The following is a 12,606-nucleotide window of genomic DNA, read 5'->3' as shown; positions in this document are numbered from 1 at the left end:
ACAACCTACCAATGCTCAAAGGAGGGACAATGCTTTTGCTGTCTCATTTATTGCTGAAATTCAATGTCCTCTCTTCACCTACTTGTCTGTCAGGACCATTAAGTATCATATAGTTTTTTTAATAGATCATTAAGTTTCATATTCATAGCACTCTAATCTGATTTAGTCATTGCTTTTTTCAAGTATCTTTGTAACCTATCCCTATCATTGGACATAATTTACGTTAACAATCAAAACATAGTTAGGATGGCCCAGTTGAGTGTGATAAACCAGAATAATCCAAGAGAAAGGTCCCTACCTGGATTTAGCTGGACCTAGCTGCTGTTTTTACAGTATATAATTAAAGGCAAAGAAAGATGCTGATTATCGCTCATTATTGTTATTACTGTAATTGTTATAACTTATAGTCCAACCAAATAACATATGTGAAATTCTTTAGATGTCTAAAAAGAGATCATTAGAAGGAGCACAAATGCTTGCTTAGTTTCTTCAAAACAAAATGAAATCTTTTACATCACTTTTCACAGTAGGAGGCAAAAAAAATAGTGGAGGAAATAAGATGCTGTCATGAACTGACACTGATCTATTAAGAATCAAACATGCCCTGGCGATGAATTCCTCTTGTCAGTCCTTTCCACTTGTAGTCTCCCCTCAAGGGCTTCTTTATCCCAGGTGGATCTAAGATTTGAAATTTAGAGTTATTACGATGACATCAAGTTAATATAGACAATAATTACTGTGTTATTCGAAGTGGTTGATTTCTTAGTACATAATATACATTGTATTGACAAGAGTTACTGAATTCGCGTGAACCCATTACCGGCCTATTGAATAAAAGTGAACAAAGTTTTAGAGGAAAAAAATAGTGATGTTGACATCCTGACCTCCTCTCACCATTTTCAAGTGGCCGTTAACCAACTAGCTTCTCTCGTATAGTTGGAAAAAAGTTGATCAAACATGAGTCTGTCTCTACAACATTTCCAACATGCAAAATTTAGAGATATGAAATGTACAAAGATTGATCCTACCCCATCCCCATAAAACCCCCATGAAACAAAGGAGGGGGAGATCAGTTTTTCTTCTCGACTTGTAACTAATTACTTAACATTTATAATTACAACGTACAGCAATTAACCTGGGTTACACCATGAAATAATCCAGGCAATCTTAGATAAACAAACTTTTCCGCGGACGTGTTTTATACGGTTTTACATAGTTCAATAACTAGGGCCATGGAACATATTTTTGAATATTTCAGGGTGAGAAGACATTGGTAATGTTAGCTAAGTTGGCCTTTCTCAACATTTTAAAACATGAATTTAAGTGACACTTTAAATGCACCTGCAACATACACAACTAACCACAAACTCCTTCACCTGCTTCTATTAACTTCTATATCTCATCACTCTTTATATACTGCTACTCACTTGTAGCACTCCCCATCACAGAGCTCTCCATCTCTCCCTCCATTCGTTCTCTTTTCTCTTTGTCAATCTCCTTTGGAAGCAAACCATCATGGCGAAAGAGAGAAGCAAACGGAGTTCTCTAATTCTGTGGGCCGCATTTGCAGCTCTGCTCTCCCAGAATTTGGTCGTTCCTGTCGTTTCTTCTGCTTCTTTTGAAGAACAGAAGAACTACTACATTCCTGATCCACATACCGGAACTCCCCCAACAGGTCTCTTTACACTCCATATATTTTGCTATTTGCTCTAAAAAATTATACTTAATGGCTATCTTTATAGATTACCAAAAGACAGCATGCACTTTAACAATTTTCTAAGCATAATGTTTGCTAATGCATGGAAGACGCTATAAACTATAAAACGAAGAAGTATCAAAGACCTTGCCACCCTTATATTGGTTTTGCTGTTTCTTTAAAATTGTTGGAGGCAGCATTCACTCCTACATTGTTTTTTTGGTTTTGATTGGTTTAGTAGTGGGGTTGTTCAGTACAATCACCCTTTATTTATTGGTTGCTAGTTTTGGAGTTTTCCTCCTCAGGAGGAAGCATTTAGTAGTACATTATTATGAATGTTTTTTAAGTTATACTATCTTCAGACTTACAATTCATTTAGTGGATAACAGGTTCAAGCACACCACCCTCTCATGCAACGCCATCTCACGGAAGCAGTAGCCATGGAAGCAAACCCCCTGCAAACTGTGGTAACCCTCCAACTGGAGGGCAGCATCATACCCCTACCCCAGCTTCTCCTTCAGGAGGTCATAGTGGTGGCTACTATCCCCACCCTCCAAGTACACCTACACCTACACCTACTACCCCCTCCACACCCACCATTGTAACCCCACCAACTACTCCTATCATCGACCCTGGCACTCCAACAACTCCTGTTACCCCAACACCATCACCTCCTTTTACATGCGAGTAAGTTTACTAACATTAACTTTATAGCATGTTTGGTCAAGCTTACTAAATCTGCTTATTTTAAAAAGTACTTTCTATCATAAATGATTTCGAAAAAGCACTTTTGCAACATTAGAGCAGTACTTTGTGATAGGCCACTGTTTAAAAGCGATTCTAGGGAATAACTAAATTTTTTAGCTTTTGAAAAACAATTTCTACTACTACTCAAAAGCACTTACTTTTTCCTATAAGCTTGATTTGGCTATTAGTTTACATTCTTAACTTCAATATGCAGCATTTTATAACACTAAATGATATGATTGCAGTTATTGGAGGACTCACCCGGGACTGATATGGGGCTTGTTTGGTTGGTGGGGAACTGTTGGTGGTGCATTTGGTGTAGCTAGTGCTCCAGGGCTCGGCTCAAACATGAACTTGCTGCAAGCACTTTCAAACCAACATACCGATGGACTTGGGCAACTCTACAGGGAAGGCACAGCTTCTTTGCTGAACTCCATGGTTGACAAAAGGTTCACTTACAGCACCTCACAAGTCAAGAACAATTTTGCTGCAGCACTCAGTTCAGACAGAGCGGCAGCATCTCAGGCCCAGCTGTTCAAGTTAGCCAACGAGGGTCGGCTCAAACCCAGAGCCTAAAAAGTCATTTTCACTATCACCACCAATGTCTTGTTATGTCTAGTTCATTATGATATCTGTGTGTTTACTTTAGGATTAAGCATTAATGTTTTTCTGTTTGTCTTTATCAAAATTAATGTTTTTATGTTCGCTTTAATTCTTACAAATCAAGAAGATACCAACCTTCATTGTTTTAATCAGTTATCAGTAAAACATTTCTTGTTGTATTACAAGTGTGAATGTTCCAATTTCAGAATATTCTTTTTCTGTCTCCTTTATGGTAAAGAAGGTATCTTTCCAAATAAAAACAAAGTATTCTAGTTTTTCTTATAAAGCAAACTAACTTCAGTAATCACGAACAAAAAGAGAAACACAGACCCGTTTTCCTACCTCCTTTATTAGTTGAAAGCCAACAGATGTGTCAAGGCTAACTGAGCTTCTTCCCTCATGAGGGTGTCGATGAGTATCTGCAAGTATGACTATTATTCAAGCAATGGATCTGAACATAAAATAAGGTATTCTTGTAGAGTATGAAATCCATTCTACACAGAAAACATGACACGCATAGGAAGAACATGTATGAAGAAGTTCATGCCAACATCAATACTGCACCATGCACTTAGCAGCTTACCTGTAATAGATAATATCAGAAAGTTGACATTAGTAAAGAAAAAAAAAAAAATTGTAAAAAGTTGTTCCATCATTACAACTATTTGGAAGGTAGAAGGAAAGCACAATTATAGATACAGATGAAAAACATTGGTCTAATCAATCTCGATTTAGCCAATGTAATAGGACTCATCTGTCGATACGTCCAGTCTGTTCTAGTTCATTACTTTCTTGATGGCAATATATTCTCATTAAATTATGTGAACATCTCATTCAAAAATTTAAACTATTAGAGAGTGCATGTGAAAATTACTTTGATAAAAAGTGACTGGCGAGACTCAAACTCAGGACCTCTACCTTTCTACATGCTCCGATAACATATTGGATTGTATGATTACCTCACCTAAGAGTTTAAGTTAGAGATAGTACACTTTTATTTTATTTTTTTATTTTTATTTTTGTTTTATTTTTTTTGATAACCGTGATGTCCGGGGCCAGCTTGCGCGCGCCTCGACTAAATCCACGGGATACCTGCCACCTCCCACCAGCACCAGGTACCAGGTAACTCTGTCTACCAAGGCTAGAACAGATGAGAAGAAAACACCTAGAGATGCTCGGAAAACCAGTTCGGATTTATGCCCGGCCGCTCGACGACGGAGGCAATCCACCTGGTACGGAGGTTGGTGGAACAGTATAGGGAAAGGAAGAAGGATCTGCACATGGTGTTTATCGACCTGGAGAAGGCTTACGACAAAGTGCCCAGGGAGGTGCTTTGGAGATGCTTGGAGGTGAGTGGAATACCGCTGGCATATATCAGAGCAATTAAGGATATGTATGATGGAGCGAAAACCCAGGTGAGGACGGCGGGAGGAGACTCAGACCATTTCACTGTCCTGAAAGGATTGCATCAGGGATCTACTCTTAGTCCCTTTTTGTTTGCGTTGGTGATGGATGTGTTGACGCGGCGTATTCAAGGGGAGGTGCCGTGGTGTATGCTTTTTGCAGACAATGTAGTTCTGCTAGATGAGACTCGAGGGAGTGTGAATGACAAATTAGAGGTGTGGAGGCAAACTCTTGAGTCTAAAGGGTTCAGGGTGAGCAGAAGCAAGACAGAGTATGTGGAATGCAAGTTTAATGACGTGAGGCGGGAGAATGAGGTAGTAGTGAAGCTGGAAGCACAGGAGGTATGTAAGAGGGATAATTTCAAGTATCTTGGGTCCGTGATCCAGAGTAACGGTGAGATTGACGAGGATGTCTCGCACCGTATTGGGGCGGGATGGATGAAGTGGAAGCTCGCGTCGGGGGTGCTGTGTGATAAGAAAGTGCCGCCCAAGCTTAAAGGCTAATTCTATAGGGTGGTAGTCCGTCCGGCCTTGTTGTATGGAGCAGAGTGTTAGCCAGTTAAGAACTCCCACATCCAAAAAAATGAAGGTGGCAGAAATGCGGATGTTGCGCTGGATGTATGGGCTGACTAGAGGGGATAGAGTTCGGAATGAGACTATCCGGGAGAAGGTTGGTGTGACTTCAGTGGAGTGCAAGATGCGGGAAGCATGATTGAGATGGTTCGGACACGTGAAGAGGAGGGGCATGGATGCCCCGGTCCGTAGGTGTGAGAGGCTAGCGTTGGATGGTTTTAGGCGGGGTAGGGGTAGGCCGAAGAAGTACTGGGGTGAGGTGATTAGGCGGGACATGGAACAGTTACAGCTCACCGAGGACATGACCCTAGATAGGAAGGTCTGGAGGACGCGAATTACGGCAGAGGACTAGGGCCAGTTTGGGTCGCTAGTGTAGGGAATTACTTGATGGGGGTTTTATTCCTGTTATGATCCCGTGTTCCGTGTTCCATGTTTTATTACGAATCTGTGTGCTTTCCTCTGCTTTCCTCTGTTTTATATTACTTATGGGTGCCGTATTTATGTTATGTAATCTGCTTCTGTGCTTTACTATGTGTTTGTGTGGTATCTCGTGCCTTGAGCCGGGGGTCTATCGGAAACAGCCTTTCTACTTCTTCAGAGGTAGAGGTATGGACTACGTACATCTTACCCCCCCAGACCCCACTAGGTGGGAATACACTGGGTTTGTTGTTGTTGTTGTATATTACAACATTCTATTAATTGATGGGCATCACACTTTCATGTTGCCTGCATTTGATAGTTGGACATGATTTCCTATTGAACCTCCTGATAAAACAATATACCAGCTAAAAATGCAAAGATATTCGCCCACCACCAGCAGACTTAAAATGAAACAATTAATGCATCAGCTATCCTAGAGTAATTTGATGAATGGACTCAAAATTAACTCCATTTGATAATAAGCTGCTTCTTTCACGATTGGACCCGTCAAACTGCAGGTAATGGCTGAATTACACTAGAGGTAACAGGTTTGAGCTTACAGCAGCAAAAAAGCTAATACAACATGACGAAACACATATCTCACTACAACAGAGGTAACAGGTTCGAAACTACGCCCAGCAATATAATAAATATAACATGAATAAAAAGCATATCCTGCTGGGAATTTCGGGTATATTGACAAGATTGCTAATTAAAGAGAATCTCTTTGATAAAACATACTACAAAAGTTTTTTTCTAGGATGTCACAATCCATGTATGTTTCCTGATGATAATCCAAAATATATCCACTTCAGATAAGCTGTTAAAACTCGTCAGGAAACCACAGATAGAGTTTAAGAAATAAAAACTATTTGAGATAGGGGCACAACAGACATGCTCCAGATGCTTGAACTCCCATTATCCTCTATAAAACTACATTTCAAATTTCAGAGCAATGTAACAATTTGAATTACCAAAGTTCCTGAAAAGTCATTGGTCATTTGGTCTGCATCTATTTAGTCAATGAAGGGTATTTACCCGAAAAGTTCCCACATAAGTCATATCAGACTTGCACAATAAATTACTACATCTACAAGCATGTGTATCTCCCAAAAGAACAAACAGTGGACATTATTGATAATGAATGCTTATTAACTTCATATTTATTCAAACGTAAATTTCATACTTGGGATGTTAATTTTGTTTGTTCAAGTGCATCCATGGCTTAAAACAAAATCAACAACAACAACAACATACCCAGTAGAATCCCACAAAGTGAGATGGCTTAAAAGAGAATAATAAAATAAAATGCAGAGGTTCCGAAGGGACAAGAAATTCAGTAATCTATCAATAGATCTAAAAACAGACAGTATCAATGACAGATTAATGGTTTTGATTATGTGCAGATGGTCTATCTGAAGTAGAGAATGCCACACTGTCAGAAAAAGAAAGGTAGCGAAGCATATAAGATAGTCTTAACGCACTTCAAGTGCTGGCGTGTAGCTAGAGAAGCAGTTGTAAGAATTACTTCCCTATAGCACCACATCAGTAATATATAGGATGTCTCCGAGGCAAATGGCAAGACTGGCCAGAAACTATCCATAGATGTATTCTTTAGAAAGAGACAATTAAATGGAACCAGATGAAATTACTAAAGAGTAATTTGATATTTGATATGCACCAAGGTCACAGAGCTTCTGCCGCATTAATCTCCAGGTGGTGACCCTATGGGCTTGTATGAAAGGAATCCAGCCATTCCAAATGAACTCTGTACCTACAGCATTTGCCTAAATAACTAGCAACTAGGAACATCTATACTAGTAATACTGCACTGAGATATTTGAACTGTCACAAAAATCTTGAGAGCTCACTCTGACAAATAATTGATGTAGTCTCTTTACCTTATTGAAGGAGCAAACAATGTACAGGTCTCCTTTCTTCATGGAAACCATCACATAACCTGATCCCCTCCCTCAACAGGAGCAAATCCTATATCCTACTCGTGCAGGATCCTCAAAACTCAATCCAGGACTCATAAAGATTACAACAAGTTCAGTGAAACTGATACCATTGATCCTAATACAACAAAATTCTCCACAATGAGTGAATCCAATATCGGTTGATGCTAACATAACAAACTTCTACTCGATCGGTTATTTTATCCCCAATCCTGTCTTCCAACTTAAAAACATGATATGTTGGAAGTCAAAAATATTAAATTTACCCATCAAATATAACCTAATTCAAATTTCAAAGAGAGATCTAACCAGTCTTTGTTTTTCCACCATAATGCACTAGAGCGAAAATTGAACCATAAGTTAATGATGAATTAATGGTGTCACTAGTAGCCTAGGAAGGTAAGGCAATGCAAATGCTCCAGAGACATTAGGCTGGAAGACACACCTAATTGATAGTTTGGATTATACATCAATCAACCAATACATTTTTTCACTCAAGAGGAACTTCATTACTTCCAACAACAACAAACCCAGTGTATTCCCACATAGTGAGGTCTGGGGAGGGTAAGATGTACGCAGTCCATACCTCTACCTCTAAAGAAGTAGCAAGGCTGTTTCCGATAGACCCCCGGCTCGAGACACGGAATACTACACAAATACATAGTAAAGCATGGAACAAGATGGCATAACATAAATACGACACCCACAAGTAATGGCCATTACTTCCAACAGATGAGCATAATTAACACAGAAAATGAAATTCTAGTCTGTGTAAAGAAGAAAGGTAGAATAACAGAGATAAATAGTTAGATTCCCCCCCCCCCCCCCAACCCCCCAATCTTCAAGAACAGAAAGGCTTGTGTTTCCTTTAATGGTGAGATAACAAGAAATTATAGGAACTTACACTTGAAAAGTTTCGTCCCTAAGGACAAGAAAACAGAACTAGTTTCAATTATATTTCTCTCAAAAAGAAAGTTGACCTAGTTCCTAAGTGCTTGCACTATACACTTTTCTGGCCATAAGAAAAGGACAATCCAGATAATGACCGCAGGCAGCCCATGTCACGTATATGGAGTTTGAACACTGATACAATATTTTTCATCACAATGTCACCATAATTATTATTCCCACTAGACTTCAACCTCGTGAAATAACATGAGCACACAACACTACTGAACTCTGTTATCATCCAGTCCAAAGCCATGGCAACAATATTCTAACCCTGCTGAATAGAGGAGAGCTACACAGCATTAGAATCTGATCAGCTCATATGAGTTTCAAACCAGTTAAAAATTTTCTCAGACTGCAAACTAGTCATTTCATGATAAGCAAATGCGAGATTCATTTCCTCTTGAATGTGATCAGCGATGGACTTGTCCAGTAGAACAACGTCTCTCTCCTTGAGAGCCGGTTTCCACTGTATTGCACGCCCGTCATTTCTCATGAAACCTTTTGTATCAATGAAACCTTTTTCTTGGAACAGACTATACAACTTCACAGAGGTAGCTAGATCAAGACCTGGAATTCTATCAGCTAAGAGATTAGGCGACAATGCAAACTCCACGCATTTGACCTCTGCAACATCAATCCCTTCACCCTTCAGGAGAGTCAAGTATCTCTCTATTTTCAACCTTCTCGTTTTATCTTTGGGCATGTGTACAAAAAGGGTAGGAGGGTAACTCTTCGGAATGTCCATTCGATCAAACAATCCCTCGGCAATCATTATTGTTATGCTACTGAACCTTAAATCAGTCGCAAGGACCGAAACAAAATATCCACCAGATGAAGCACCCAAAGCTACAAGAGGCAGGCTTTGAAGCTTTTGTTTCACAACCCACCATTCGATAATATCTTTAACGATCAACCTTTCATCTTCCATCGACCAGCACCTCCCAGCACTAGATACAGCAAGAACTGCAAATCTCCTAGCTAAGGCACTAAGGACGATAAGCCTTTCTTCTGGTAGACCCACACAATTTAGGCACTTAGGTGATCTGTCCCAAAAGTTAGCTGCTTTACCATTACAACCATGTGCCAGAAAGAGAACTGCCTTGGGTGAGTCTGGGATTTGCCATATTAAATCTGTCCCATTTCTGAACTCCACAGTCGGGTCTAACTTAACCGAAGAGCTAAAGCTATTCAAATTTTCTTTGATTACACCAGAAAATGAATCAGATTTTTCTCCACTTTCCCTATATAAAACCCAAACTAGAACACAAATTACAATGCAAAATGCAGTAATAACAGGCATTCGTATACTTTGGGCATTATTTCGTTGTTTCAGCATCCTGTTTCCGCGTTTGAACATGCCTGGAAAACAATCAATACAATAGGATCACTACTCTTTACCAGAAGTGCACATCTCAAAAAATAGGCCATAATTGCAGGTTCAAGTACACAAGAGAATGATAGACCCAACGAACACCCTACAACAATCTTTGGCAGCTGGTGAAAATTATGCAGGTATTAATTATCCGAGTATTAGCTAGCCATCTTCGATAATATATCAATTCTCTCATAACTTGTACATGCATTAGTTATGCAGGTTTCCAAATTGCAAACTAAACGTTATATTAATTTTATATAGTAACTTACTTCCTCACTAGCTATCAAACGTTATATAACTTATACAAAGATATCTTTTCCATTAAATCACGGAAACTCATTTTTTAGAGTGTTATAAAATAACCAAACCAAAATTCAATGTCAATTAAATGGAATGATTTGTTTAATTATATGATTTAATTAGAGTTATGATGTCATTTATTGAATTACAGAGGACCAAAAGATACATTATATAAATGGGAAACTGAAGAATTAATCAATTAGCCAAGAGGGAAACACACACACACACACACTCTTTTCTGTTAGTCAGCATGAATTAAAGAAAGAAATTTCTGCATAAAAAATCTAGCAAGTGATGGCATCATATTGTCAATTTGATAAAACATTTTGTAATCAAATATTTAAATAAAAGCCCGACAACTACAGGATTCTGAACATTAACATACAGAGTACCTTTGAAGTGTTTGTCCTTTAATGTCTCGAAACAAAACAACTCGGTCGGTCGATCAAAGAAAGAAGAAAGATTACTTGCACGCGCCATGATGCGAGTACCGGAGCATTTCCCCAACTCCCCATTTTCGGGTTTGGGCTCTCTTATAAATTAAAGTGGATTCTTTTGGATCATATTTATGATTGGGCCTTGGGCCAACTAGGAAATTATACAGGAAATTGTATGTCATAGACCTAAATATGAGTAACTTTAGAAATATCTTCCTTACTTTTTAAGTATAGTACAAGTACTATTTTACCCCTCTACACCTCAATATATTTTTTAAACTTTTCATACTTATTTGTCTCTCAAATTTTATTTTTTATTATATTCACTTTTTATTTTTTCCTTTAAGACAAGAGTTGTAGAATATCTCATAAATAAAGGCATAATGTGGTAGTGTCAACTCTTACTCGTGGGGCATAATTTATTATTTGAAAGTCATTTAGCTAAGTCTTGCCTCTAAGGCAAGAGTTATAGAACATCTCATAAATGAACACATAACGTGGTAGTGTCAACTCTTGCCCGTGGGCCATAATTTGTAGGTTGAAAGTCCATTAGCTAAGTCGTTCCTCTAAGGCAATAGTTGTAGAGCATCTCATAAATAAAAATATAACGTGGTAGAGTCAACTCTTGCCCATGGGACATAATTTGTAGTTTGAAAGTCCTTGAGCTAATTAAGTTTTACCTCTAAGGCAAGAGTTGTAGAACATCTCATAAATGAAGACATAACGTGGTAGTGTCAACTCTTGCTCGTGGGGCATAATTTGTAGTTTGAAAGTCCTTGAGCCAAGTTTTGCCTCTAAGGCAATAGTTGTAGAATATCTCATAAATGAAGACATAACGTGGTAGTGTCAACTCTTGCCCGTAGGGCATAATTTGTAGTTTGAAAGTCCTTGAGCTAAGTCTTGCCTCTAAGGCAATAGTTGTAGAACATCTCATAAATGAAAACATAACATGGTAGCTAGAGTCAACTTTTGCCCATGAGGCATAATTTGTAGTTTGAACGTCTTTGAGCTAATTAAGTCTTGCCTCTAAGGAAATAGTTGTAGAACATCTCATAAATGAAGACATAACGTGGCAGTGGCAACTCTTGCCCGTAGGGCATAATTTGTAGTTTGAAATTCATTGAGCCAAGTTTTACCTCTAAGGCAATAGTTGTAGAACATCTCATAAATGAAAACATAACGTGGTAGAGTCAACTCTTGCCTATGGGGCATAATTTATAGTTTGAAAATCCTTGAGCTAATTAAGTCTTGCCTCTAAGGCAAGAGTAGTAGAACATCTCATAAATAAAGACATAACGTGGTAGTGTCAACTCTTGCTCGTGGGGCATAATTTATAGTTTGAAAGTCCTTGAGCCAAGTCTTGCCTCTAAGGCCATAGTTTTAGAACATCTCATAAATGAAGACATAACGTGGCAGTGTCAACTCTTGCCCGTAGGGCATAATTTGTAGTTTGAAATTCATTGAGCCAAGTTTTGCCTCTAAGGTAATAGTTGTAGAACATCTTATAAATGAAAACATAACGTGGTAGAGTCAACTCTTGCCCGTTGGGCATAATTTGTAGTTTGAAAGTCCCTGAGCTAATTAAGTTTTGCCTATAAGACAAGAGTTGTAGAATATCTCATAAATGAAAACATTACTTGGTAGTGTCAACTCTTGCCCGTGGGGCATAATTTGTTGTTTGAAAGTCCTAGAGCTAAATAAGTTTTGCCTTTAAGGCAATAGTTGTAAAACATCTCATAAATGAAGATATAACGTGGTAGAGCATAATTTATTGTTTGAAAGTCCTTGAGCTATATCTTGCCTCTAAGACAATAGCTGTAGAACATCTCATAAATCAAAATATAATGTGGTAGTGTCGACTCTTGCCCGTGGGGCATAATTTGTAGTTTGAAAGTTCTTGAGCTAATTAAGTCTTGCCTCTAAGGCAAGAGTTGTTGAACATCTCATAAATGAAAACATAATGTAGTAGTGTCAACTCTTGCCTGTGGGGCATAATTTGTAGTTTGAAAGTCTATGAGCTAAGTCTTGCTTCCAAGGCAATAGTTGTAGAACATCTCATAAATAAAGACATAACGTGGTAGAGTCAACTCTTGCCCATGGGGCATAATTTGTTGTTTGAAAGTCCTTGAGCTAAGTTTCGCCT

At 38.5% G+C, this 12,606-nt stretch overlaps 2 protein-coding genes across 4 annotated transcripts; one reads left to right on the top strand and one right to left on the bottom strand.

Moving 5' to 3' along the window:
- Positions 1 to 440: 440 nt before the first annotated feature.
- LOC107878479 lies at positions 441 to 10,559 on the bottom strand. Of its 3 annotated transcripts, XR_007057853.1 has the most exons (5): positions 10,419 to 10,559; positions 8,305 to 9,710; positions 3,389 to 3,629; positions 2,705 to 3,015; positions 441 to 678 (listed from the first exon to the last, which is right to left on the bottom strand). XR_007057853.1 is itself a non-coding variant. In XM_016725495.2 (2 exons), exons 1-2 carry the CDS (start codon positions 10,504 to 10,506, stop codon positions 8,662 to 8,664), a joined length of 1,137 nt encoding a protein of 378 aa, XP_016580981.2. In that variant the 5' UTR covers positions 10,507 to 10,559; the 3' UTR covers positions 8,261 to 8,661. The 3 variants fall into 3 exon arrangements, 1 of the variants encoding a protein (XP_016580981.2); XR_001676883.2 differs by lacking the exon at positions 2,705 to 3,015; XM_016725495.2 differs by lacking the exons at positions 441 to 678; positions 2,705 to 3,015; positions 3,389 to 3,629 and having other exon boundaries at positions 8,261 to 9,710.
- On the top strand, positions 1,393 to 3,225 carry LOC107878480 (protodermal factor 1). Its single transcript, XM_016725497.2, has 3 exons — positions 1,393 to 1,675; positions 2,086 to 2,383; positions 2,689 to 3,225. The coding sequence occupies exons 1-3, from the start codon at positions 1,516 to 1,518 to the stop codon at positions 3,017 to 3,019; spliced, it is 789 nt and encodes a 262-aa protein (XP_016580983.1). The 5' UTR covers positions 1,393 to 1,515; the 3' UTR covers positions 3,020 to 3,225.
- Positions 10,560 to 12,606: the final 2,047 nt, after the last annotated feature.

This window comes from Capsicum annuum, chromosome 7, assembly GCF_002878395.1.
Source record: "Capsicum annuum cultivar UCD-10X-F1 chromosome 7, UCD10Xv1.1, whole genome shotgun sequence".
NCBI classification, from domain to species: domain Eukaryota; kingdom Viridiplantae; phylum Streptophyta; class Magnoliopsida; order Solanales; family Solanaceae; genus Capsicum; species Capsicum annuum.
Note: the sequence above shows the minus strand (reverse complement) of the source record. Positions and strands in the feature narration are given on the sequence as shown.

What these genes read in the sequence shown, in the direction of transcription:
- LOC107878480 (XM_016725497.2), top strand. Translation starts at nt 1,516, where the DNA reads ATGGCGAAAGAGAGAAGCAAACGGAGTTCTCTAATTCTGTGGGCCGCA. An exon ending in TACCGGAACTCCCCCAACAG is followed by an intron (nt 1,676 to 2,085) that starts GTCTCTTTACAC and finishes AGTGGATAACAG; the next exon opens with GTTCAAGCACACCACCCTCT. An exon ending in TCACCTCCTTTTACATGCGA is followed by an intron (nt 2,384 to 2,688) that starts GTAAGTTTACTA and finishes ATATGATTGCAG; the next exon opens with TTATTGGAGGACTCACCCGG.
- LOC107878479 (XM_016725495.2), bottom strand. Translation starts at nt 10,506, where the DNA reads ATGGCGCGTGCAAGTAATCTTTCTTCTTTCTTTGATCGACCGACCGAG. An exon ending in AAAGGACAAACACTTCAAAG is followed by an intron (nt 9,711 to 10,418) that starts GTACTCTGTATG and finishes ATTGTTTTCCAG; the next exon opens with GCATGTTCAAACGCGGAAAC.